This window comes from Myotis myotis, unplaced genomic scaffold, assembly GCF_014108235.1.
Source record: "Myotis myotis isolate mMyoMyo1 unplaced genomic scaffold, mMyoMyo1.p scaffold_m19_p_20, whole genome shotgun sequence".
In the NCBI taxonomy this organism is placed as follows: domain Eukaryota; kingdom Metazoa; phylum Chordata; class Mammalia; order Chiroptera; family Vespertilionidae; genus Myotis; species Myotis myotis.
Window position 1 is genome coordinate 21,971,904 of NW_023416325.1, and position 26,663 is coordinate 21,998,566.

The window sequence follows — 26,663 nt, forward strand, 5'->3', positions numbered from 1 at the left end:
AAGGTTCGGCAGGGCTGGGCTGCAGACTGAGGAGGCCTCGGACAAGCTGCCCAGTTTCCTTCAGGCCCTTCCTCTGCTCATGGGGTGAGGGGCCACCCGGCAGTGAGGAACCTACTTCCGCAGGGCCCAGGTGCTGTTCCCGCTGGCCCAGGCTCAGAGGAGCTCCGGAGGCTCCAGCCGCTCTTGCCCTTGCTTGCTCAGCCTCTGTCCCTCCCCGTCTTATGGACTGACCTGAGCCCAGGGGCTGGGAAGGACACTGCTCTTTATTTTAAAATAGGCTGGGAGGCTGGCCCACGAGTCCTTTGACCCAAGGGTGTTGGAGAAAAACCTGCAGGCGGAGAACCCGGCAGCTCCACGGTGCAGCATCACCTTTCCCCCAAACAGGCAGCGGCCTCGGAAGGACCGAAGGAAAAGAGGGCAGAGGTGGCGCTTATCATGGGAAACCCAGGAGTATAGGAGAATGCCAGCGTTTATAGAATCAGGTTAGAGGTGATATTGGTGTTAAGCAACCAAACTGTTAAGGACCCATTAGGCGGAACCTCTGCCAACTGGGTCATGACAGGGCGGCAAGGCTTCTGCACCTGCCCTGGGCTCACTCATGCCCAGGAGCCCACGTTGCAAAACAGCTTCCCTTAGCCCCGTGGACCTGTAACACAACAGCCTCCCTTGGCCCCGTGGACCTGTAACACAACAGCGTTCCTGGCCTCACAGACCTGTAACACAACAGCCTCCCTTGGCCCCGTGGACCTGTAACACAGCAGCCTCCCTTGGCCTGATGGACCTGTAACACAACAGCCTCCCTTGGCCTCACGGACCTGTAACACAACAGCCTTCCTGGCCTCACAGACCTGTAACACGACAGCCTCCCTTGGCCCCGTGGACCTGTAACACAACAGCCTCCCTTGGCCCCGTGGACCTGTAACACAACAGCGTTCCTGGCCTCACAGACCTGTAACACAACAGCCTCCCTTGGCCCCGTGGACCTGTAACACAACAGCCTCCCTTGGCCCCGAGGACCTGTAACACAACAGCCTCCCTTGGCCCCGTGGACCTGTAACACAGCAGCCTCCCTTGGCCCCGTGGACCTGTAAAACAACAGCCTCCCTTGGCCTGATGGACCTGTAACACAACAGCCTCCCTTGGCCTCGTGGACCTGTAACACAACAGCCTCCCTTGGCCCCGTGTACCTGTAACACAACAGCCTCCCTTGGCCCCGTGGACCTGTAACACAACAGCCTCCCTTGGCCCCGTGGACCTGTAACACAGCAGCCTCCCTTGGCCTGGCTGACCTGTAACACAACAGCCTCCCTTGGCCCCGTGGACCTGTAACACAGCAGCCTCCCTTGGCCTGATGGACCTGTAACACAACAGCCTCCCTTGGCCTCATGGACCTGAAACACAACAGCCTTCCTGGCCTCACAGACCTGTAACACTACAGCCTCCCTTGGCCTCACAGACCTGTAACACGACAGCCTCCCTTGGCCCCGTGGACCTGTAACACAACAGCCTCCCTTGGCCCCGTGGACCTGTAACACAACAGCGTTCCTGGCCTCACAGACCTGTAACACAACAGCCTCCCTTGGCCCCGTGGACCTGTAACACAACAGCCTCCCTTGGCCCCGAGGACCTGTAACACAACAGCCTCCCTTGGCCCCGTGGACCTGTAACACAGCAGCCTCCCTTGGCCTGGCTGACCTGTAACACAACAGCCTCCCTTGGCCTGATGGACCTGTAACATAACAGCCTCCCTTGGCCTCGGGGACCTGTAACACAACAGCCTCCCTTGGCCCCGTGGACCTGTAACACAACAGCCTCCCTTGGCCCCGTGGACCTGTAACACAACAGCCTCCCTTGGCCCCGTGGACCTGTAACACAGCAGCCTCCCTTGGCCTGGCTGACCTGTAACACAACAGCCTCCCTTGGCCCCCGTGGACCTGTAACACAACAGCCTCCCTTGGCCTCGTGGACCTGTAACACAACAGCCTCCCTTGGCCCCGTGGACCTGTAACACAACAGCCTCCCTTGGCCCCGTGGACCTGTAACACAGCAGCCTCCCTTGGCCTGGCTGACCTGTAACACAACAGCCTCCCTTGGCCCCGTGGACCTGTAACACAGCAGCCTCCCTTGGCCTGATGGACCTGTAACACAACAGCCTCCCTTGGCCTCATGGACCTGTAACACAGCAGCCTCCCTTGGCCTGGCTGACCTGTAACACAACAGCCTCCCTTGGCCCCGTGGACCTGTAACACAGCAGCCTCCCTTGGCCTGATGGACCTGTAACACAACAGCCTCCCTTGGCCTCATGGACCTGTAACACAACAGCCTTCCTGGCCTCACAGACCTGTAACACGACAGCCTCCCTTGGCCTCACAGACCTGTAACACGACAGCCTCCCTTGGCCCCGTGGACCTGTAACACAACAGCCTCCCTTGGCCTGATGGACCTGTAACACAACAGCCTCCCTTGGCCTCACAGACCTGTAACACAACAGCCTCCCTTGGCCCCGTGGACCTGTAACACAACAGCCTCCCTTGGCCCCGAGGACCTGTAACACAACAGCCTCCCTTGGCCCCGTGGACCTGTAACACAGCAGCCTCCCTTGGCCTGGCTGACCTGTAACACATCAGCCTCCCTTGGCCTGATGGACCTGTAACACAACAGCCTCCCTTGGCCTCGGGGACCTGTAACACAACAGCCTCCCTTGGCCCCGTGGACCTGTAACACAACAGCCTCCCTTGGCCCCGTGGACCTGTAACACAACAGCCTCCCTTGGCCCCGTGGACCTGTAACACAGCAGCCTCCCTTGGCCTGGCTGACCTGTAACACAACAGCCTCCCTTGGCCCCCGTGGACCTGTAACACAACAGCCTCCCTTGGCCTCGTGGACCTGTAACACAACAGCCTCCCTTGGCCCCGTGGACCTGTAACACAACAGCCTCCCTTGGCCCCGTGGACCTGTAACACAGCAGCCTCCCTTGGCCTGGCTGACCTGTAACACAACAGCCTCCCTTGGCCCCGTGGACCTGTAACACAACAGCCTCCCTTGGCCCCGTGGACCTGTAACACAGCAGCCTCCCTTGGCCTGGTTGACCTGTAACACAACAGCCTCCCTTGGCCCTGTGGACCTGTAACACAGCAGCCTCCCTTGGCCTGGCTGACCTGTAACACAACAGCCTCCCTTGGCCCCCGTGGACCTGTAACACAACAGCCTCCCTTGGCCTCGTGGACCTGTAACACAACAGCCTCCCTTGGCCCCGTGGACCTGTAACACAACAGCCTCCCTTGGCCCCGTGGACCTGTAACACAGCAGCCTCCCTTGGCCTGGCTGACCTGTAACACAACAGCCTCCCTTGGCCCCGTGGACCTGTAACACAGCAGCCTCCCTTGGCCTGGCTGACCTGTAACACAACAGCCTCCCTTGGCCCCGTGGACCTGTAACACAGCAGCCTCCCTTGGCCTGGCTGACCTGTAACACAACAGCCTCCCTTGGCCCCGAGGACCTGTAACACAACAGCCTCCCTTGGCCTCATGGACCTGTAACACAACAGCCTTCCTGGCCTGGCCAACCTGTAACAGTGGCTCAAGGAAGGCCCTGGGGCTCTGGGAGGTGCTCCCCCACCCCACCCCATGAGGCCCTGGCTGGGTCCTCCCCAAGGGCCGTGGCTCCCAGACGTCATAGGACCCACGGACGTGGGAAACCTTCACAGACTGGCATCGGCCACTTGGCACCCAGGGCCTCAGTGTTTAGGAAAAGGTGAGACCCCGGCTGGGTCTGGCTCTCCCGCCCCCTGGACCGGCCCAGCTCATGGAAAAGCTCCTGCTGTCTCTTTAGATCCACTTGTTTGCAAGCCTGGACGGGTGCAGGGGCCAGCCCCCCTCACCCGAAGCCATGGGGAGCCGTGTCCGCAGCGAGGCCTGGGTCTGGCAGGGCGCGGGACTGTGTCAGGCTGGCTGTGTCACTGCCGCCGCCACGAAGCTGGTGAACGGTGTGTGGAGCCCGGACAGCAGTGCCCGATATGCAGCCAGCAGCCCTCACGTTCGGTGAAGACTTGAAAAGAGGCACCTCATCCCCCTCCTGTGACGTGGCTCCGCGGGGCTGCCACTCGCCGAGGCTGAGCGGCCGCATGAGGGACGGCCGTCCTGAGTCCCACTGGGCCCCCCAAGGCCTCATGCCAGTCCCGGCTGAGGACTCCGTGCTGTGCTGTGTTTTTAGTTTTAGCTGCTCTGCTGGCTCACACAGCCCTTCTCAGCCTTTATCTGTTTGGGCGACTCATGGTTCCGGTTAAAGCCCTGGTGCCGTCTTCATCCCCACCCTCTGCCTCCGGGGACCAGGTCCTGTCACCCTCACCTCCTGGCCCAGGCCTCTCACCTGCAGGGCCCCTCTCACCTACAGGTCCCTTCTCACCTCCTGGCCCCCTCTCACCTCCTGGCCCAGGCCTCTCACCTCCTGGCCCCTCTCACCTCCTGGCCCCTCTCACCTCCTGGCCCCCTCTCACCTCCTGGCCCCCTCTCACCTCCTGGCCCCCCTCACCTCCTGGCCCCCTCTCACCTCCTGGCCCAGGCCTCTCACCTCCTGGCCCCTCTCACCTCCTGGCCCCTCTCACCTCCTGGCCCCCTCTCACCTCCTGGCCCCCCTCACCTCCTGGCCCCCTCTCACCTCCTGGCCCCTCTCACCTCCTGGCCCAGGCCTCTCACCTCCTGGCCCCTCTCACCTCCTGGCCCCTCTCACCTCCTGGCCCCCTCTCACCTCCTGGCCCCCCTCACCTCCTGGCCCCCTCTCACCTCCTGGCCCCTCTCACCTCCTGGACCAGGCCTCTCACCTCCTGGCCCCTCTCACCTCCTGGCCCCCTCTCACCTCCTGGCCCCTCTCACCTCCTGGCCCCCTCTCACCTCCTGGCCCCTCTCACCTTCTGGCCCAGGCCTCTCACCTCCTGGCCCCTCTCACCTCCTGGCCCCTCTCACCTCCTGGCCCCCTCTCACCTCCTGGCCCCCTCTCACCTGCAGGTCCCCTCTCACCTCCTGGCCCCTCTCACCTGCAGGGCCCCTCTCACCTCCTGGCCCCTCTCACCTGCAGGGTCCCCTTTCACCTCCTGGCCCCCTCTCACCTGCAGGGCCCCTCTCACCTCCTGGCCCCTCTCACCTCCTGGCCCCCTCTCACCTCCTGGCCCCCTCTCACCTGCAGGTCCCCTCTCACCTCCTGGCCCCTCTCACCTGCAGGGCCCCTCTCACCTCCTGGCCCCTCTCACCTGCAGGGTCCCCTCTCACCTGCAGGGTCCCCTCTCACCTCCTGGCCCAGGCCCCTCACCTGCAGGTGCTGGCGAGGCCGGGCCTGCTGGGTAAACAGTTGAGGTGGCAGCAGGAGTGTGTGAGTGAGTGTGTGTGAGCGGCCGGGGGGGGGGGGGGGGAAGGAGGGTGAGGGTGTTTCTCCATCCAGAGTCCACCCCCTGTTGGCCACCGCGGGAGGGCAGCACCTCCCCCCTGCAGGGCCAGGACCTGCCCATGGGGCGGGCAGCGGAGCTGGCACCCATCCCGAGGCTGGAATGCTGGCAAGTGGCCACGGTGCTGCCCTCTCTCCGTCTTTGTCCTCCGGACACCCACCTCCTGCCTGCATTCCTCTCCAGGGAAGCCCAGGCCCACGCGCGGCCATTCCCGACCCCCAGGCTCCCGTCCAGTTCCCTCTGCCTGACTCCCTCCTTCGCCTCGGGCCACCCCAGGACCTGGGGCCGGAGCCCGCTCTCCGCTCCTCCGTGTCAGGCCTCTGTCCCCTGCACACAGGCCAGGCTCAGGTTCCCCGACGACGGGAACAGGCCAGGCTCAGGTTCCCCGACGGGAACAGGGCAGGCTCAGGTTCCCCGACGGGAACAGGCCAGGCTCAGGTTCCCCGACGGGAACAGGCCAGGCTCAGGTTCCCCGACGGGAACAGGCCAGGCTCAGGTTCCCCGACGGGAACAGGGCAGGCTCAGGTTCCCCGACGGGAACAGGGCAGGCTCAGGTTCCCCGACGGAACAGCTGGGCTCAGGTTCCCCGACGGGAACAGGCCAGGCTCAGGTTCCCCGACGGAACAGGGCAGGCTCAGGTTCCCCGACGGGAACAGGGCAGGCTCAGGTTCCCCGACGGAACAGCTGGGCTCAGGTTCCCCGACGGAACAGGGCAGGCTCAGGTTCCCCGACGGGAACAGGGCAGGCTCAGGTTCCCCGACGGGAACAGGGCAGGCTCAGGTTCCCCGACGGAACAGGGCAGGCTCAGGTTCCCCGACGACGGGAACAGGCCAGGCTCAGGTTCCCCGACGGAACAGGGCAGGCTCAGGTTCCCCGACGGAACAGGGCAGGCTCAGGTTCCCCGACGGGAACAGGGCAGGCTCAGGTTCCCCGACGGGAACAGGCCAGGCTCAGGTTCCCCGACGGGAACAGGGCATGCTCAGGTTCCCCGACGGGAACAGGGCAGGCTCAGGTTCCCCGACGGAACAGCTGGGCTCAGGTTCCCCGACGGGAACAGGCCAGGCTCAGGTACCCCGACGGAACAGGGCAGGCTCAGGTTCCCCGACGGAACAGGGCAGGCTCAGGTTCCCCGACGGAACAGCTGGGCTCAGGTTCCCCGACGGAACAGGGCAGGCTCAGGTTCCCCGACGGGAACAGGGCAGGCTCAGGTTCCCCGACGGGAACAGGGCAGGCTCAGGTTCCCCGACGGAACAGGGCAGGCTCAGGTTCCCCGACGACGGGAACAGGCCAGGCTCAGGTTCCCCGACGGAACAGGGCAGGCTCAGGTTCCCCGACGGAACAGGGCAGGCTCAGGTTCCCCGACGGGAACAGGGCAGGCTCAGGTTCCCCGACGGGAACAGGCCAGGCTCAGGTTCCCCGACGGGAACAGGGCAGGCTCAGGTTCCCCGACGGGAACAGGGCAGGCTCAGGTTCCCCGACGGGAACAGGGCAGGCTCAGGTTCCCCGACGGGAACAGGGCAGGCTCAGATTCCCCGACGGGAACAGGGCAGGCTCAGGTTCCCCGACGGGAACAGGGCAGGCTCAGGTTCCCCGACGGGAACAGGGCAGGCTCAGGTTCCCCGACGGGAACAGGCTCATTGGAACTGAGAACGGACAGGAAACCCACGTTAAAGGAGCCCTGCGCTAGGCTGAGTCTGCCGCGTGGTGAGACTGGGGCCGTGTTACGTGGAGCAGTGTGCTGGGTCACCTGCCGGCGGCGTCCTTCAGGGCCGGCTCCTCCTGCCCGGTGGCCCCGGACAAGGAGCTCTCCCGCTTCTGTTCTCGGCTCCGGGTCCTGAGAAACGGCATCCCCAGCGCCGCTCTGTGCCCAGGGCCGGACGTGCGATCGAAGCTCTGGGTAGGTCTGTGTTGCGTCGCCCGGCGACCCGGTGTGTGGGGAAGCTGCCACCTCTCCCCGCACGGCCAGCCCTGCAGCCCCGCGTGGGGTCAGGATGGGTGGTTCCGTGGACGAGCACGCGGCGCCCACACAGCTCAGCTGGAACGGCAGGGACTGGCCTCACGTGGGTGGGAAGGGCTTTGAGCTCCAGGGAAAGGTGCGAGGAGGCACGTTATGGCTGTAAAAGCGGGAGAGGTGGTGCTCTGGGAGAGGCCCCCACCCGTGAGCAGTCAAGAGATTAGAGTCTTGCCCGCCAGTGTGGCTCAGTGGTCAAGCGTCAACCTATGAACCAGGAGGTCACGGTTCGATTCCCGGTCGGGGCACATGCCTGGGTTGCAGGTTCGATTCACAGTGGGGGCGTGGAGGGGGCAGCTGATCCATGACTCTCTCATCATTGGTGTTTCTTTCTCCCTCTCTGAAATCAATACAAAAAAATTTAGAGTCTTGCAAATAGAAGACAGCCTATGAGTTACGCAGAAATAAAGATCATGTTAGATTGAGAAGCTCTTAGGAGGCGTGGCCCTCCCGGATGAGGGAGTCACTGCGGACACCGCCAGGGAACCGCCGGGGAACCGCCGGGGAACCGCCGGGGAACCGCCGGGGAACCGCCGGGGAACCGCCGGGGAACCGCCGGGGAACCGCCGGGGAACCGCCCGGGAACCGCCGGGGAACCGCCCGGGAACCGCCGGGGAACCGCCGGGGAACCGCCGGGGAACCGCCCGGAGGCCCGGGCTGCCCCCTCCGCTGCTCGGCTGCCCTCGCACGCCCTGCCCGGTGCGCGCCGTGGACGCACAAACGCTCCGCCCGAGGCTCCGACGCCGTTAGACTCCACAAAACACGTCCACACACCGCCTGGGCCTGGCGGGCAGTCCTGCGAGAGCTGCTATGCAGACACGGCAGATTCTATTTTTCACACTTTTTTGTGAAAACAGACTCTTCCCTCCACCCTTACGGAGCTCGGTCTGTTCTGTGTGGCCCATGTCCTCACCTGTCTGACCTGCGGCCCTCCCCGCGGGCGCGGCTCCCACAGGGCGCTGTGGGCTGTCTTCTCCAGAAGAGGCCCGAGCTTGGTGCCGGCGATGAACACGATGAACACGTGGCTTTGGATCAACTTTGCTGTCTCATCTTCATTCGCGATGAGCTCCCACGGCGGTCACGTGGGAGAACTCGGCGCGGCGAGGAAGGAAGGGGCAGGTGGCGCGGGAACCTTGTGCACACGCCTGCCTCATGCAAGACTTCTTGGATCACCCAGACCCAGAGCATCTGAGAAGCAGGAGACGAGGCCACAGCACCTCAGGCGGGGGAGGGGGCCGACGCACGGAGATGAAAAGCATGTGGCTCCCCCTCCCCCGGGCAAAGGGCGCCGCGTGCAGGACGCGGGGGACTCCAGTGTCCGCTGTGGTCCCTGTGAAACCACAGGAGCCCTGCAGTTCCTCGGCCGTTTTAAGCCCTTGTTCGCCATGAGCGTCTGGGGCCTTCCCCACACGCCACGCGCGTCTATAAAAAAAGTTTCCCTAAGAAGCAGCCCTGACTGACCAACTTTAAAATCATTTTTTAAAATCATTTTTCGTGAGAATTTTCAGCTGAAAATATTCAAGAACGTCCGAATTGTAATATATTTATTTTTATAATATTCATTGCAAGTTGATTTTTTAAATTCAAAATATCGTGGGGTGGGGATGGTTTGTTTGCAGGCGTGGCAGTGTAAGGACTCTGAACTAGCAAATGGAATCCAAATCACATTCAGGGGCCCCGTGTATCCCCGCCCTGAACCTGCACAGAATTTCTTGAGAATAACGAGAAATCACGGGCCATTGCTTGTCTGGAATTTAGTTTTTGTATGAGAAGTTAGAAGTAAAATGACCGGCTGCCAGGATGACATTTCTAACTACTGGCCTTGCCTTCACCTGGAGCCATTCCGGAAGCCACCCCGCCCGCGCTGCTGAGCCACCAGCCTCCTGGAGTCGGGAGAGGAGCGGGCACCTCGCCCGGCTGGCAGCTCCTGGGCAAGAGGCTGCTTCTCAGTCCCGCCTGGAGAGGCCTCCCGTTCGCATTCCGGTGCCGACAGAGCAGGGAGGCGAGGGAGCCTGGTACCAACAACCAAAGTGAAGATGAGGTGGAAAAGTCTAGAAAGGAGTCATTTATTTTTAAAAAACAAACGAAACAGAACACAAGGCGGCCCTCAGCAGGATTTGAAGACACAGAGGGACGCACCGCCCTGATGGCTTCCCGTTCCCAAGGCCACAGGCCCACGGCGCTGTCCACTGGGCCTCCAGGCACAGGACCCACAGCCCGCAGCTCATCACGCAGGTCAGGGGGGGCCAGGAGGGTCCTGCTCGCGGGAGACCAGGACTCCTGCCGCTCCAGCCTCCGCTGTCAGAAACGCAGGCCAGTTCCAGGCTCCTCTCTGCCTCTGGGCACTGGGCACTTCCTTACCAGGCATGGCTGCTAGACGAAGGCGGGCGCACGTCACTCACACTAGTTACCATGGGAACGCTGCTGCCGGCAAACAGGGCCGCTGGCTCAGACCACAATTCCTGGAATGTGGGGGGAGGGGGGCACGTGACATTTGTCCCCAATACCCAGTTGTCACCACAGGTAAACCAAGACTATAATCACAACAGCAAGGAGAGGATTGTGTTGTTTTTTTTCTTTTTTTTTCCTTAAAGGAGTGAGGGCATGGAAAATACAGCACACCAATGAAACAAAATGCCAAAAAAAAAATACAAAAAAATAGAAAATAGAAAAATGTATTTACAAGTTGTCCATTACTATGATCAGAAAGCACAAAGACGCCTGCTGCTACAATACATGCATCAGTCCAGGAAGGAAGGACTAAAACCCTGCAAGGGAGGAGCCTGCAAAAACGAAAAGGGCCAAAAAGGTTTATCTTTTCATCCCTAATTTGCTATACTGACCACAACCAAATGAGACCCCTAACGCCCATGAGTATATCAGTACAAATACTATACTGGTTTTTAACTGCACGCTCAGTCGTGGAGGGAAAGACAGCAGCTTATCCATGTACAAGAAAGCCAGAGAAAACGGCTCTACATGCTAACAATCACAGCGAGCCCATCTGCTACACAGCATGATCTTAGCAGGTTTTAGGTTTTGTTTATTCATACATATCTATGTGCGTGTGTATGTATAAAAACCGTGCCCCCATTCACTGCCGACACATCTGGGTGGACATGAACGCTTTACAACAATCCATATGTGTATGTTGCAAGAAGTCACTCAATGTCTGTGGATTTAATAAGTCATTTCACACCACAGAAAATATTTAATAAATCCAAAAAAGGAAAGAATATAAGGACAGAAGAGCTCTGTCTCAGTTCTCTGAAACTGAGTCCCCACTGGAAGCTGATCCCAACGTTCTTGAGGGTTCACTGAGGAAACTTCACTCTGCTCATGTGTTCATCCTTTTAGTGTTCCAAAGGTACAGAGCGACTCCATGCCGCCGTCAGTTTTAGTCCCACCTCCATCTCCCACGGTGAGTCTATGCAGGTCCATGAAACCGGGAGGAGGAGCGCTGGGGGGGCTGTCACTGCCGAAAGGACTCCACTTCCACCGGCGGGAAGAGGATCCGGCAGCGCCCCAGCACCTCGCTCCTGCAGACAAGCTCCCCGCAAACGCAAAATCCAGCCCACGTCAGGTCCTTAAACAGGTACGTCTCCGAGGACCAGGCCAACTCCAAGAGGAAATGCGTCGACAGAAAAGGCGAGGATGGCCAGCTGGTCACTGCGATCCATCATACTTCCAGGAATCGGGAGCTGCTGGCCTTGGAGTGGAAGGGCTCAGACCACATCCGCCGCAGGTCACCCTGGGAAAAGGAACTTGGCTAAGTTACAGGTTTACATGGGAGGCACACATATCTACAAGTCTTTTCTGACTCTCAGTCTGCTTCCCTGGAGACTCACGGAACAGTAACCCACCATTCTTTGAAGAACTCACTGGAAGAGCTTAGGCCCCTGGGGCAGGGAGGGGCTTTTACCAACTCGATCCTGGTACAAATTCTATCACTTATGAGTCAGATGACCTGAACAAGTTAATTTACCTCTGCCTGTTTCCTCATCTGTACAAGAGTGAAAAACAGAAATCCTGGGAATAAGATAATGCTCTTAGTTGCCGTTTTCTATTTCTAAATGTCATTCAGTTTTAGATTCCACATAAAAGTGACATTATATGGTATTTGTTTTATTTCACTTAACACCCTCTAGGTTTATCTATGTTGTGGCAAATGGCAAGATTTCATTATTACTGCTTAGTAATATTCCATTATTATGCAGATTTATGAATATTGATATACATTTCTTTATCATTCATCTATTGATGGACCTGTAGGTTGCTCCCCCACTTTGGTTACAATTAACAAAGCAGTGCACATCTCTTTCTGAATGAGGGCTTTTGTTTGCAGATAAATGTGTAGAAGTGGAATTGTTAGGCCGTATGGCAGGTCTGTTTGATTTTTTGAGAAATCTGCAGACTGTTTTGCACAGTGGCTGCGCTAACTCACATTCCTACAGACAGTGTCAAGGCTCCTCCTTCTACATCCTCGCCGGCACTTGGTACTGACTGGTGACAGCCATTCTGACAAGTGTGAGGGGCTATGCATTGCGGTTTTGTGTTTCCCTGACGATTAGTGATACTGAGCATCTTTTCAGTATCTGCTGACCATCTATCTGTATGTCCTTTTGGAAGAAATGTGCATTCAAGTCCTCTGTCCATTTTTAAAATCGAATTGTTTTTTGGTGTTAAGTTGTCTGAGTTCTTTATATACTTTGGATATTAACCCCATAATTGAGTATATCATTGAATATCTTCTCCTATTCAGTAGGTTGTTCTTGCGTTTTGTTGGTTTCGTCAAAAACATTTTAGTTTGATGTAGTCCCACTTGTTTTTCTTTTGTTGCCCCTTGTTCAAGGAGCTGCATCAAAAAAGATACTAAGACTAACGTTAAAGGGTTCACTGCCCATGTTTCTTCTAGGTGTTTCATGGTTTCAGATCTAACATTAAGTCTTTAATCCACTTTGGGTTTATTTTTATGTATGGTCTAAGAAAGTGGTCCAATTTCATTTTGTTGCATTTATCTGCCCAGTTTGCCACATACTGAAGAGGCTGTCTTTACCGAGTTATGTATCCTTGCCTCCTTTGTCGCAGATTAATTGGCCATGTAAGTGGGGATTTCTGGGATCTTTATTCTATTCCATTGATCTGTTTTTTAAATGCCAGTACTATACTGCTTTGATTATTGTACCTTTGTGATATAATTTGATATCAGGATGTGTTCTTCTCAATATTTTTTTGGCTATTTGGGGTCTTTTGTGGTTCCATATACATTTTAGGATTAGTTGTTCTAATTCTGAGAAGAATGTCTTTGGTATTTTAATAGGGCTTGCACTGAATCTGTATGCTACATTTTAACACTATTAATTCTTCTAATCTATGAGCAAGGTATATCCTTCCATTTATTTGTGTCCTGTTCAATTTTTTCTTCAGTGTCTTACAGTTTTCAGTCTTCAGGTCTTTTACCTCTTCGGTTAAATTTATTCCTAGGTGTTTTTACACTTTTTGATGCAATTGTAAATTTGCAATTTTACAATTTCTGTCTTCATTTCTTCCGATTGTTCATTACTGACGTATAGAAATGCAACTATTTCTGTACAGTGACTCCGTCCTGCAACTCCATGAAGTCACTAGTTAGTTCAAGTAGTTCACTGGTGAGGTCTTGAGGGTTTTCTATAATAGTATCATGCCATCTGCAAACTGAGAGTTCTGTTTCCGCCTTTCTCATTTGGGTGCCTTTTGTTTTTTGTCTGACTGCTGTGGCGAGGGCTCGTACTACTATGCTGAACAGAAGGAACAATGGGCACCCCTGCCTGTTCCTGATCTTAGAGGAAAGGCTTTCGGCTTCTCACCACTGAGTATATTACCTGCAGGTTCTATGGCCTTCAATGTATTGAGAGAGAGATATACCTTCTCTACCCGCTTTGTTGAGGGTTTTTATCATTTATTTTGTTAATGTGATGCGATGCATTGATTGGTTTATGGATGGTCAACCATCCTTGGGATGAATCCCACTTGGTCATGATGTATAATCCTTTTAATGTACTGCTAAATCTGGCTTGACAATTTTTCTAGGTTTACAGAGAGTACTGACCTGCCATTTTCTTTTTTAGTAATGTCTTTATCTGGTTTTGGTATCAGAGTAATCTGGCCTGTAAAATGAGTTTGTAAGCATCCCTAACTCTTCAATTTTTTTGAAATAGTTTAACAAGGGTAAGTATTTTTTTTTTAATATAATTTATTGATTTTTTTACAGAGAGGAAGGGAGAGGGATAGAGAGTTAGAAACATCAATGAGAGAGAAACATCAATTAGCTGCCCCTTGTACACTCCCCACCGGGGTTGTGTCCGCAACCAAGGTACATGCCCTTGACCGGAATCGAACCTGGGACCCTTGAGTCCGCAGGCCGATGCTCTATCCACTGAGCCAAACCGGTTAGGGCAACAAGGGTAAGTATTAATTTTCTTCTTTGAACACTTGGTAGAATTCACCTGCTCCTGAACTTTTATTTGTTGGGAGTTTTATTATTGCTTCAATTTCATTGCTAGTACTTCACAGCTTGTTTACATTTTGTTCAGTCTTAGAAAGTTACATGCTTCTGGAAATTGACCCATTTCCTTTAGATTATCGTATTTGCTGGCATATTGTTGTTCCTAGTATTCTTTAACGATTCTTTGTGTTTCTGTGGTATCAGTTATAACTTTCTTCATTCATGCGGGCTCTTTTGGCTGATAAGCAGAAACTTAGTTCTGTGAGTTCTGGAGGCTGGAAGTCCGAGGCCTAGGGTGACAGGAGAGTCAAGTTCTGCTGAGAGCCCACATCCCGGCTCTCTTTGCTGTACTGATCTTTTCTACTGTTTTTGTTTCCTTTCACTCTCATCTTAACTATTTCCTTCCTCCTACTTACTTGGGGTTTTGTTTCTTTTTCTGGTTTAAGTGTAGAGTTTAGATGGTTTGAGAGTTCTCTTGTTCCTTGAGGGAGGCCTGTACAGCTATGAACTTCCCTCCTGGAACTACTTTCGGTGCATACCACAAATTTTGAAAAGTTGTGATAAAATATTCTATTAAATCAATCTCATCTAATAATGACATTGAGGTCATTATTTCATTTATTTTCTGTCTGGATAATTATCCATTGATGTGAATGGGGTATTAAAATCCCTACTATTGTTATATTAATTTCTCCCTTTATGTCCATTAATAATTGCTTTATATAGGGTGTCTCAAAATTCATGCAAGATTTGAATTCTGTGTGAGCATTAACAACAACAAAAAATAAAAGCCTAATTTTACTTGGTTTATTGAATCAGATTCTAATATCTGTTGCCCTCTGATTTCAATCCCTTCAATTTGATAAGCATTACCAAGTACCAATTATGGCCCAGGAGCAGGGACAATGAAGACCAATGAAGACCACGGCTTTGTGTATGTTCCAGCAAAGCTGTGGAGGCCATTTACCCGATGTGCTATTCCATACATAACCCTATACTATATACTTTATGAATCAATAAAAAATTTACAATTTTTAATTATAAACCTGTGTTTTCTATCAAAATTACTTCTTGCGTGAATTTTGGGACACCCTACATTCTTTAGATGCACAGATATTTACAATTATTATATCCTCTCCTTGGATTACTCCTTTACAATTATGTAATGTCCTTCTTTCTCTTTTTTTTAATCTATTTAATCTGACATATTGTTTTTTTTTGTTTTGTTTTTTTGAAGAATTTTTTTTTTAATATATTTTTTATTGATTAAGATATTACATATGTGTCCTTGTCCCCACGTTACCCTCTACCCCCCACCCCCCCCACCCCCGCTCATGCCCTCCCCCCCCCGTTGTCCATGTCCATTGGTTAGGCCTATATGCTTGCATATAAGTCCTTTGGTTGATCTTTCCCCCTTACCCCCACCCTCCCCTACCTTCCCTCCAAGTCCCGACAGTCCAATCAATGCCTCTCCGTCTCTGGATCAGTCCTTGTTCATCAGCTTATGTTGTTCATTATATTCCACAAATGAGTGAGATCCTGTGGTATTTATCCGCTCTCAAGTTCCATCCATGCTGTGGCAAATGGTAAGAGTTCCTTTTTCTTCTTCCTCTTCTTAAAGAATACCTTTCAGCATTTCATATAAAGCTGGTTTGGTGGTGATGAACTCCTTTAGCTTTTTCTTATCCGTGAAGCTCTTTATCTGACCTTCTATTCTGAATGATAGCTTTGCTGGATAAAGTAATCTTGGTTGCAGGTTCTTGCTATTCATCACTTTGAATATTTCTTGCCAGTCTCTTCTGGCCTGCATGGTTTCTGTTGAGAAATCAGCTGACAGTCGTATGGGTACTCCCTTGTAGGTAACTGACTGTCTTTCTCTTGCTGCTTTTAAGATTCTCTCTTTATCTTTTGCTCTTGGCATTTTAATTATGATGTGTCTTGGTGTGGTCCTCCTTGGATTCCTTTTGTTTGGGGTTCTCTGCGCTTCCTGGACTTGTAAGTCCATTTCTTTCACCAGGTAGGGGAAGTTTTCTGTCATTATTTCTTCAAAAAGGTTTTCAATATCTTGCCCTCTCTCTCCTTCTGGTACCCCTATAATTCTGATGTTGGTACGCTTGAAGTTGTCCCAGAGGTTCCTTACACTATCTTCATATTTTTGGAATCTCTTTTCTTTTTTCTTTTTCGGTTGGGTATTTTTTGTTTCTTTGTATTTCAAATCTTTGACTTGATTCTTGGGATCCTCTTTTCTGCTGCTGGATCTCTGTAAATTATTCTTTATTTCAGTCAGTGTATGCTTAATTTCTAGTTGGTCCTTTTTCATGTCCTCCATGGTCTCCCTATACTTATTGAGGGATTCATTAAATTTATCGGCGGTTTCCATAAAATTCTTGAAAAACCTTATAACCGTGGCCTTAAACTCTATATCCAATCGTTTGCTTTCCTCCATTTCTGCCATTTGTGACCTGTTTCTTTGTCTCCACATTTTGGCAGCTTCCCTGTGTTGATAGAGTGGCCCTGTGCGCCAGGTGTCCTGTAGGGCCCAGTAGCTCAGCCTCCCCAGTTACCTGGGGTGGACACTCTTGCTGCACTCTTGGTGCCTTGGTTGTTGTAGAATCACTGGGAGGAATTGACCTCCAGGCCAATTGGCTGTGAGAATCAGCTGTGTCTAAAGTGGGAGAACTTCTGTGCTGAAGACACCCTTCTGGGGCAAGACTTGCTTCAGTGGGGCTTTGGTGCTCACTGAGTCTGCTCCCTGAGTGCGTCCCTTATGGATCTGAGGAGTTGCAGTCTGGATGGACCCCCTCTGACCACTGGGTACAGTGGCTCCTGGATCTAAGGAGGTGCTAATTCAGCCTCTGCCTGAGGCCACACAGCAGGAGCCACGAAGAGGCTCAGCTGTGAAGCAATGCAAGCCGCTGCGGGGCCTTGGGCCTTCTCTTGGAAGTTCCAGGTCTGCCTGGTTCGGCTGCAGTTAGGTACATTCACATGCAAAAGCCTCTGCCGCAGCCTGGGTGGGACGGGGTCTCAGGGAGTCAGAGGGCGGAGTCGCGCGTCTCAGTGTTCCGGTCTCAGTGTTCCGGTAACGGCTGCAAGCACCTCTGAGGGAAAGCCGCCCTCAAGTTCGCTCGCTGCCGGACAGACCAGCTTCTCCCCGTATGAGACCTGGGTCCCCAGAGACTTCCCGGAACCGGAGTTCAGAGCCGTCGGGAGTTTGTGATTCAAAAAGACAGCCGCGTCCTCAGGCGCCACCCCCTTTCCTCGCGCGCGCGAGCCGCCGTACCTCTGCACTTCACCTCCGCAGCGCCTCTGGCTCTCAGCGTGCTTTTCTTTCCTTCTAGTTGTGGAATTTACACTCAGCCAGCCTTCCTGTTGTTCTGGATGATGTTTGCTCAGTCCTTTGCGGTAATTTTCAATTGTTGTGTGAGGCGACAATTTCCCGGTGTTTACCTATGCCGCCATCTTAGTTGCTCTCAATCTGACATATTGTTACTTCAGCTTTCTTTTCATTTTTGTTTACATGGGATATCTTTTTCCATCCCTTTACATTCAGTCTATGTCTTTGAAATTGAAGTAAGCAGCATTCAGCCACCCTATGTCTTTTTATTGGAGCATTTAGTCCATTTACATCCTATATAATAAAGAGCTAATATGCTAATTAGACCGGACGGCGGAACGACCTTTCGGAATGACCAGTGGGCAGGGCTGTGGGGCTGAGAGGCAGCCGGGGCCGCGAGGGCCGAGCCCCTTGCACGAATTTTGTGCATCGGGCCTGTAGTTTAAAATAACTACTGATAAGCATGTACTTAGGCCATTTTGTCCAGTTTTGTACTTGTCCTCTATTCCTTTCTTCTCTTGATCTCTTTCCTTGTGCTTTACTGGTTTGTTTAGTTTAGGTTTCTTTCTTTCTTTCTTTTTTAAATTTATTTTATTGATTTTTTACAGAGAGGAGGGGAGAGGGATAGAGAGTTAGAAACATCGATGAGAGAGAAACAGCGATCAGCTGCCTCTTGCACGCCCCCTACTGGGGATGTGCCTGCAACCAAGGTACATGCCCTTGACCGGAATCGAACCGGGACCCTTGAGTCTGCAGGCCGACGCTCTATCCACTGAGCCAAACCGGTTAGGGCTAGGTTTCTTTTTGTATGTATCTTTTGTAGGTTTTCATTAACCATGACATTATGTATAGCAGTCTATTTTAAACTGATAGGTGTTAAAGTACAGAGGGTGAGGCAAAAGTAGGTTTACAATTGTGGGTATGTGAAAGAGTTTATTCTTGTATTATTATGTATTAAAATAGAGGCCTGGTGCACAAAATTCATGCATGGGAGGGGGAGAGGGTGTCCCTCAGCCCAGCCTGCACCCTCTCCAATCTGGGACCCCTCAGGGGATGTCCGACTGCCAGTATAGGCCTGATCGTGCAGGGACTCCTGGCTTCTAACCACTTGCCTGCCTGCCTGATTACCCCTAACCACTCTGCCTACTCACCTGATTGACATCTGCTCCCCTGCCAGCATGATCATCCCCAACTATCCCCAACTGACTTCCCCTGTGGGGCTGAGGGGACTGGGTGAGGTGGGACTGAGGCTGGATGAGGCAGGGCTGAGGGGACTGGGTGCTGCCATCTTGTGAGGGTGTGGCAATCAATTCGCATATTCCCTCTTTATCAGATAGGATATTTTATTTTTATACTAGAGGCCCGGTGCACAGATTCATGTACCGGTGGGGTCCCTCGGCCTGGCCTGTGGGGATCGGGCTGAAACTGGCTCTTTGACATCCCCTAAGGAGTCCCAGATTGTGAGAGGGTGCAGGCTGGGCTTAATTAATTGTATGCGTCTTTTGGGCTCATCTTGTTTGGAACTCTCTGTGCTTCCTAAGCCTGGATATCCGTTTCCTTTCCCAGGTTAGAAAAGTTTTCAGCCACTGCTTTTTAAAATTTGGAACGATACAGAGAAGATTAGCATGGCCCCTGTGCAAGGATGACACGCAAATATGTGACGCATTCCATATTAAAATAAAGTTTCTGTTCCTTTCTCTCTCTAGAATTCCTATAATGCAAACACTTGAGCACCTGATGTTTTCAGAGGTTCCTTAAACTATCCTTGTTTAGTTAATTATCTCCTTTGTTGTCTTGACTTTCTATGTTGGCTTCTATGTTAGAGAAAACTGCCACCTCCTGCAGCCTTCGGGAAGGGCTCTGTGCAGCAGTGTGCTGAGTGTGGACTGTGCCTGCAGGGTGGTTTCAGCAGGTGGGCAGGAGCTGAGTGGCTGCTTAAGGTCTGGGGCAGTGGCCTGCTGAGCTGAGCACCGCCAGAGGGGGAGGCCAGGTGTGTGCAATAATGGCCTGTTGATCCTCCCTGCTCCTTTGTTCAGGCAGAAATAGCTCCAGCCATGTGTCCAGGAACACAGTGCAGAGACCTTGCAGGCAGGACAGAGCCCTACCCACCGTACGGAGGTGGAGAGAGGAAACGTCAGTGATGGTGCTCACCGGCCCTCTGACCCCGGGGAACTCCTCGGCTCCCTACTCTTTATCTGGTTTGCTGTACTGAGTGGTCCCCTGTAGGAGAGGCCTCTGTGCAGGCGTTAAGTGCCTGGTAGTTTTGGAAAGCCATGTGTAGCCAAGCAGGCCCTACAGCACCTGGGGCACTAGGCCTGCCTGCAGAGCAGCTCGCTGGAGAAGGGCCAGGTGGGTGTGTTGGCCCTGCTGCTTGCTCCTACTTCAAACCTGAATGCAGAGCATTAAAAGAGCTGCTGGTGGCAACAGGGCGCTGCTTTTAAGAGAAGTCTCTGAAGCTGTAGGACGCCCGTTAATAACCCAGGAGCAGGGGGCGCAGTGGTCTGACTCAGTGCTGCCAGAATCTGGAAGATGCTAATATCAGGTTAATAAATGAAAGAACAAGACCCCACTGTCAAGATCAGGGGCTTATGAAGAACCACCTCCAGCAAGGAGCATACATACCCAAATCCAGGACCAATGCCAAGCTATTGCTCTCACAGGTTTGTAACTGCTTCTCACCTTTAAGTAGGCCATTGTGAGGAGTGGCAATAAGGTAAATGGCACCAAATAGAGGAGGGCAGGCTGCGCTGCTCGGTGAATGCGAGATGCCACGGTGGCAGTGAGCAGACCTATGAGGAGAGAGAAGCATTCGAGAGTAAGGGCAAGGGCCAGCCCCGAGAGGACACTCACATTAGATATATACAACCTCTAGTGCCAAGACACATCCAGGTAGCAGGCATATCCATCCAATGGGGAGGTTATAAAATGTCTAGTTCGAGCAGTTTAAAGAAACATGGACAGCACAGTTTAAGAAGAAATCCTTCAATTCCAAGGACCTGTGACCAACTCCCACTGCAGCCCTCAGTGTGCCTGGCCTCCCTTTGTCTGCTGTGGTATGTGATGTCAGACTTGGAGGCAAAAGACTTGGAAGGAGCAGAGTTCAAGTTTCAACTCTGCTACTTCCAAACCTTTGTAACCTTGGTTAAGACCTTTCACCTCATGGAGCCTCCCCCAATTTGTCTGATGGGGTAACCCCTCTGCTCTGTCCCCCTTAGAGTTTGAGACGGAAATGAACCATGTATATGAAAGTGCAGTGGAATTAGTGAAGTCCTGCTGTAGGAGGTACTGCAGTGGCAGACGGGTTACCACTATTCCTACCTGCCGGTAGGTGAGCTGCTGGAGAAAAGCTAGCCAGGGAGAGTCTGATGTGACAGAACAAATGAAGGGAAATAGACACGACTTCAATAAACTTGAGGTTTTTAATGAACCATGTAGACTGACCCATGATCATTGTGTGGTAGGTGTTCTTGGCTTTGAGGCCAAACCGTACTCTTACTACGATGTTCTTCAGACAGCGAACTGGGCTGGCCAGTAGTCAGCACCTATCATCTCATGGGCTTGAGGGGTATTTTCCTGGGTGGTTAGCTATTAACAGCAAGCAGTTGCTGCTCTCCTTCTATCCCGGGTCTGCAGCTAGAAGACCTGGTTTAATTACGGGGGGAGGACAGCCAGAGAGGGGATCCAAATGCAGTGTCTGATTCTCTCTTACCTACAAAGTATCCGATGAGGGTGCAGTGAAAGTAGGAGACCTTCTGCATGCGTCCAGAGATGTTGGCGGGTCCAGAGGCACCGCAGGAGTCACCGTTGGCTTGTTTTTTGTAGTTGTCATAACGAAGGACAAAGCACAGCAGGAGTCCGGGCATCACAATGTCTCCAATGCCCAACATGGAGAAGTGGCTGCCAGTGGAGCTGGAAGGCAGAGTCACAGGTCAGGGATGCCACGCTGTAAAACCCCCCTCTCCTCCTCGGGGCAGTGTCAGCTTTTTAAGAAGTCAGAGAACTTATCTGAATGGCAGATGGGAATCTCTACTGGTTGCATGCAAGGTTTTAAGAGTTTAGAGATTAAAAGCCACAAGAGCACTAGCAATAGAAGTCTTCCCCCCGCCCCTCAGTGCTTCGGGGAGCACCTTGTAGATGACGGCATAAGCACTGCCAACTCTAGAAATGCCAAGCAATTCACTCTTTGTCACACCTTCACTGCTGAGACATCAAATAAGCACCCAACTACTACCAGACACAGGAGATTAAAGCAACACATTAATTTTTTCAGGATTCTATTACCAGGAACTGTGTAATTTAAGCATTAGGCCATATTTTTACAAATGTCTTAGAAGTAAAAAGATCCAGAATCTCCTGTTAATATATTTTGAAGTTGGCTGGAGAGAATTAATAGTAGTAACCTATGGTTACTTGACAACATTAATCAATAATAAAAAGCAGCACCTGTATCCCTTAGTGATAAACCTTTGCAAGTCAACATTCTCTTCCTTTTGTAAGATGGAGATGCTGACTCACCCTTTCTAGTCTAGGATTAGACTGTGGATGACAAAGACCGACTAATCAAGGCACCGGAAGGCCGTGTGCTGGCTGTCTTGAGCCTGGCGTGTCAGTCCTACCTCGGGAAAACCAGTTTTCCAGGCAGAGACAGGCGAGGAACGTCACGCCCAACATTGGGCCCCAAGTGCAGCTTCCGGGAAAGCACATCGAGGGGATTGTCAGCCGGCTGGGTGGCCACCTTCACCATGACGTTGCTATTGAAGATGTAGGCGGAGAAAAACACCTGGCAAGGAGAGAGTCTCCTTTAAGAGAGGGAGCTAGAGCAACCTGTCCTTTTTGTTCGTAAGAGCAGAGCTGCACAAAACTGTGACAGCAAGCCTTTGTTTTTGTTAATCCTCACCCGGGGATATTTTTCCAATGATTTTTAGGAAGAGACAGAGAGAGAGAGAAACAATGATGTGAGAGAGACATTGACTGGTTGCCTCCTGCACATCCCCAACATCAGGGCTGGCGATGGAGCCTGCAACCAAGGTGCCTGCCCTTGACCGGAATTGAACCGGGACTCTTCACTTCTCGGGCTGATGCTCTATCCACTGAGCCGAATCGGCGAGGGCCATCAAGCTTTTGTGACTGCATGCTTTGAGGCAGAGAACTCTGCCTACTCTTTCTTCCACCATAACTATCATGTATTGTCTTCTGTAACACATGTCAATCAGCTGCCGGCTCACCTTGTAACACAGACAGCTCAGGACTGGAGGGAGTGGCTGTAGACAGGAAGTACCCTGGCCAGCCAGACTTTAGATGCTTGACCCCAATTAAACAAAAAGGAGAGCAGTGGCTTCAATAGACACTTACCCAAAAGACATCATAGATTAGGAGCCCTGAGAGAAGCAGGCAGGAGACCTTGAGGCTGGGCAGGCGGACGAAGGCGATCATGGCGACACAGAGACCCATGGCCAGGGCTGGGGAGGAGACAGCAGTCAGAGTGCAGCACGGCCCAGCCCCTTCCCACACGCTATTCGCTTGTAAACCCAATGAAGTTGTAAGTCCCCTCAAAAACCAGGCAGCCTTCAGCTCTGGTCTAAGAATGTACACCCTACAGTGCAGAAGTGCCCACATCAGCCCGTTGTGACCTGCTGGTATTCGGGGAAATCCCTTCTCTCACACTATAGGACCCAGGAGGTTCTGTTTTGATGAAGCTCCAAGACAGGCTCAGCCTGCGCTTTCTGGCCTCTGCCTCCCCCATCGCTGCAGATTCATCATCCTTGCTCCTTGCTTTCAAGTTAACTCACCCTCTATGGCATCCCCTTTCATTTACTCAGGGACACTGTTCCAGCAGTTCATTCCTCTATCCTTGCACCTCTCAAAATCTGGTACATGATGTATCTTTTTAAAATTCTCTCTCCTCACAACTAAAATGTAAGGTCCTCGAGGGCAAGGCTCCCATCCGATCCCTGGAGTCTAGGACGGCCTGACAGATGAATGGTCTCTCCTTGCCTCCAGTTCTCTCCCTCCGGTCTTCTGAGAACCCAGGCCTGATTCCTACAGAGTCCTGTGGGCTCTCCCCGAAGCAGATGCCAGGAGAACTGCTTGGCCAGGCCCTGCAGCAAGGAACGGGAGGGCACTCTCCACTGAGCAGCCCTTGCCCTCAGTGTGCACTTCCTGCTGCTCTGAGGCCACTCGAATGTGATGCACTGTTCAACTCACACCATGTTCCTTCATGCTCTGCCCACAGGGCCCTGACCTGGGCTTTTTCCCTAGAAAATTCATCCTCGTTCTTAAGAGGCCAGGACCGAAAGCCTCCTGACCTGGCCAGATGAAGTTGCTGTTTTCTTTGCGTCCATTTACAATAGTATCATTATTTATACATACATAGTTTATTTCCTAAGCTGTGTGCTCCTAGTAAACAGAAACCATGGCTTATCTGTTCCTGTGGATCCCCAGCAACTGACAGAGTAGACATTCGACAAATATTTGCTGAATAAATGAAAAATTATGTTCTATCAGCTTCAAATTCCAAATTAGTCTAAGAAAAGTGAGTAAAGCCATATTACAGGTGTGTATCATTTTAAAAAATTTGGTAAATTGTCAATGTATGTAACAAAGTGAGCAGATACAGGCATAGCTGAGAGGCATTATGGGTGTGGTCGCAGACTAGACTACCACAATAAAGTGAGTATCACAATAAAGGGTCATATTCTTTTTGCTAGCGGAGGGTCCGCCTTCAGTTTGTGAAAAATGCAGTATCTGTGAAGCCCAATAAAGTGAAACATAATAAAACGAGGCATCATGTATAACAGTTGGGCATACCCAGGATATAGCACTTCAACTAATATTTAGTGAGTTCCTACTTCAGGCATGGTGCTGCCGAAACAGAAAAGTAATTCCCATCCCGACAACAGAGAAGGGTTGGAAAAACAGTAAAATTAGGAAGAAAAACCATCTCTATTCTTGTCATTTTTATTATCAGGCATTCACTGGGCTCCAGTGTGTATTTTGGAGAGATGTAATGAAGACCTAATGCCTGACTTTATAATAATCTAGATGCCATTTTAGTAGGGTCTCCTTCAGAACCAAACTGGTAAAATATATGCCAATTCATGCCATTTCAAAGGAATATAACGGACTGTACTAGTCAATTAGGCTTTGCAAAGATTGAAACTTTTCAAGTTGCAAGCTGAAATATGTTCAAGGCGTGAAGAAATGTACTTAAGAGCCCCTTATAATCAACCCCCGCTAATTTTTTAATAACGAGGTTTGGCTGTGCTGTCAATAAATAATCTGGCAGCATAAGCTCTGCTGGCCCAAGGAGCAGGAGTGGTCAGTGAGGAAGGGAGCCCCTGGGACAGAGGCTGGGAACTAATGACCAGAGACCAGACCAAACTAGGAATGCTGGCTGCAGTGATGTTGATCTTTTCAGGAACTTACAAGTGAGTACATGGAGTGGAAAGCATCAAGGGAACAAAGGAAGAAATGAAGACCTGCAGTGGGCAGTGAGGGTCAGAAGACCATCTGCTGATAACTGACAGAGGGCACGGGAACCCACTGGGCAGACAAGCAAAAGGGCAGGCTCCCAAGGTTCAATGTATCTGCCTCTAACACACGCAGGTGACTGGTCCATTCAGAACTTTCCTATTCAATTGACCATTCAATCACTTAATCCTAAACCAGCAGGAACCTTGACAGGTCTCTAAGCATCACTCCATGCCTAATCACTCATCTTATGCTAAACCTACTTACCTAGGCCAAACCAAGCATTGACAAGACAACTGCTCAGTGACAGAATTTTCCATGACTCTAGACCAGCGATTTTCCAACATTTCATCTCATGGCACCCATAAACTAATCACTAAAATTCTGCAGCACACCAAAAAATATATTTTTTGCCAATCTGACAAGAAAAATAGGTATAATTTTGATTACTTCACACTGGATGGCTATTGTTGTGTTGGCTGTTGCCATTTTTTAATTTGACAATCTAAGGGAAAAGAGGTCCGTGCCCCTAACAGTCAGGTATTGCGTGTTTTAAAAATTCTCGCAAAAATTGCTGCTCTAGACAATGTCATTCTATCTCTAAGCTTCCAAACAAGAAACTCTGAGTTCATTTTCAGTTTATCACGTCTTCATTTAGGTACCTCACTTGGGAGCCATTGTGTGGTGTGAGTCCTTATTGTTACTGCAAACCTTGGTCGAGCTTCCCCACACTTCCTCTCCCATGTCCTCTGTAAAAATCAGTTCACATCATGTCCTGCCCTAAGGCCCCCAGGCTCCCTCCTCTGAGGGGATCAAGTCTATGACACAGCCATGCACCCTCAGGCACAGCTCACACAGAAGAGTGCTGTGCACACAGGCTTGGCCACAGGATCCATCTCCCTGTATCTCTATTCTTTTCTTTCTTTCTTTCCTTTTTTTTTTAAAAATTGATTTGAGAGAAGGGAAGGAGAGGGAGAAACAGAAACATCAATGATGAGAGAGAATCATTGATTGGCTGCCTCCTGCATGGCACCTACGGGGGATCGAGCTCACAACCCGGGCCTGTGCCCTGACCAGGAATCGAACCGTGACCTCCTGTTTCATGGGTTGACGCTCAACCAGAGCCACACCAGCAGGGCTATTCCTATTCTTCAACCTCTCCTCCTCTCCAGTGAGCAATAACCTCTTTCCGTGCCAACCAAGTCTCCCCGCTGTCCTTGAAGTTCCATGTTTGAAGAGGCAGAAACCATTCCTTTTGAGCACTTTCAGAGAAGGTTCTTAATATAAGTCTTTTGAATGAGTATCACTCCTACACCCAAATGAATATTGCTACCAGCTATGTCTTACCACTGAAACAACTATTCATCTAGTTTGCCTCTCTTTTTCTTCATTCTTTCATTCATGTAACTCTGAACAATCTTCCTTTCTCCTAAGGCAGTGGTTCTCAACCTTCTGGCCCTTTAAATACAGTTCCTCATGTTGTGACCCAACCATAAAATTATTTTTGTTGCTACTTCATAACTGTAATGTTGTTACTGTTATGAATCATAATGTAAATATCTGATATGGAGGATGGTCTTAGGCAACCCCTGTGAAAGGGTCGTTCGACCGCCAAAGGGGTCTCGACCCACCGGTTGAGAACCGCTGTCCTAAGGGCTTTTCCCAGCCCAAATGAAGAGAGATGATGCCTCCCCTTGCTCCATGCTGCTTGAGAAGCTCCAAGACTCCCTGATGGCTTCACCAACAAACTTACCTTCTGCTTAAATGTAAATGAAGCAGCAGTGTTAGGAAGTAAATTATTAATCTTAGCTACTTCGCTATAATTACTTTCAATTTATTATTGATATAATCTCTGCTATTACCTTGTCTTCTACAACCAGCAGGCGAAGGACAAAGACAATGACACCAAACTGAGCTTAACTGTTCT

General features: G+C 51.6%; 1 protein-coding gene and 1 non-coding gene across 13 annotated transcripts in view; one reads left to right on the forward strand and one right to left on the reverse strand.

Annotated features, from left to right (window-relative positions):
• Nucleotides 1-10,001: 10,001 nt before the first annotated feature.
• SPPL3 (signal peptide peptidase like 3) overlaps nucleotides 10,002-26,663 on the reverse strand; it is a 108,505-nt gene continuing 91,843 nt past the window's right edge. For all 12 annotated transcript variants that reach the window (XM_036354189.1, XM_036354192.1, XM_036354190.1 and 9 more), the window contains 5 exons: nucleotides 22,619-22,725; nucleotides 21,883-22,046; nucleotides 20,976-21,175; nucleotides 19,946-20,055; nucleotides 10,002-11,199 (listed from right to left, as the gene is read on the reverse strand). In XM_036354189.1, the coding sequence (XP_036210082.1) occupies nucleotides 11,128-11,199; nucleotides 19,946-20,055; nucleotides 20,976-21,175; nucleotides 21,883-22,046; nucleotides 22,619-22,725 (653 nt within the window). In that variant the 3' untranslated portion in view covers nucleotides 10,002-11,127. The remainder of the gene's footprint in view (nucleotides 11,200-19,945; nucleotides 20,056-20,975; nucleotides 21,176-21,882; nucleotides 22,047-22,618; nucleotides 22,726-26,663) is intronic.
• Nucleotides 18,840-18,943, forward strand: LOC118678670. The gene has a single exon (XR_004974964.1). It is a non-coding gene; the product is annotated as a U6 spliceosomal RNA (small nuclear RNA).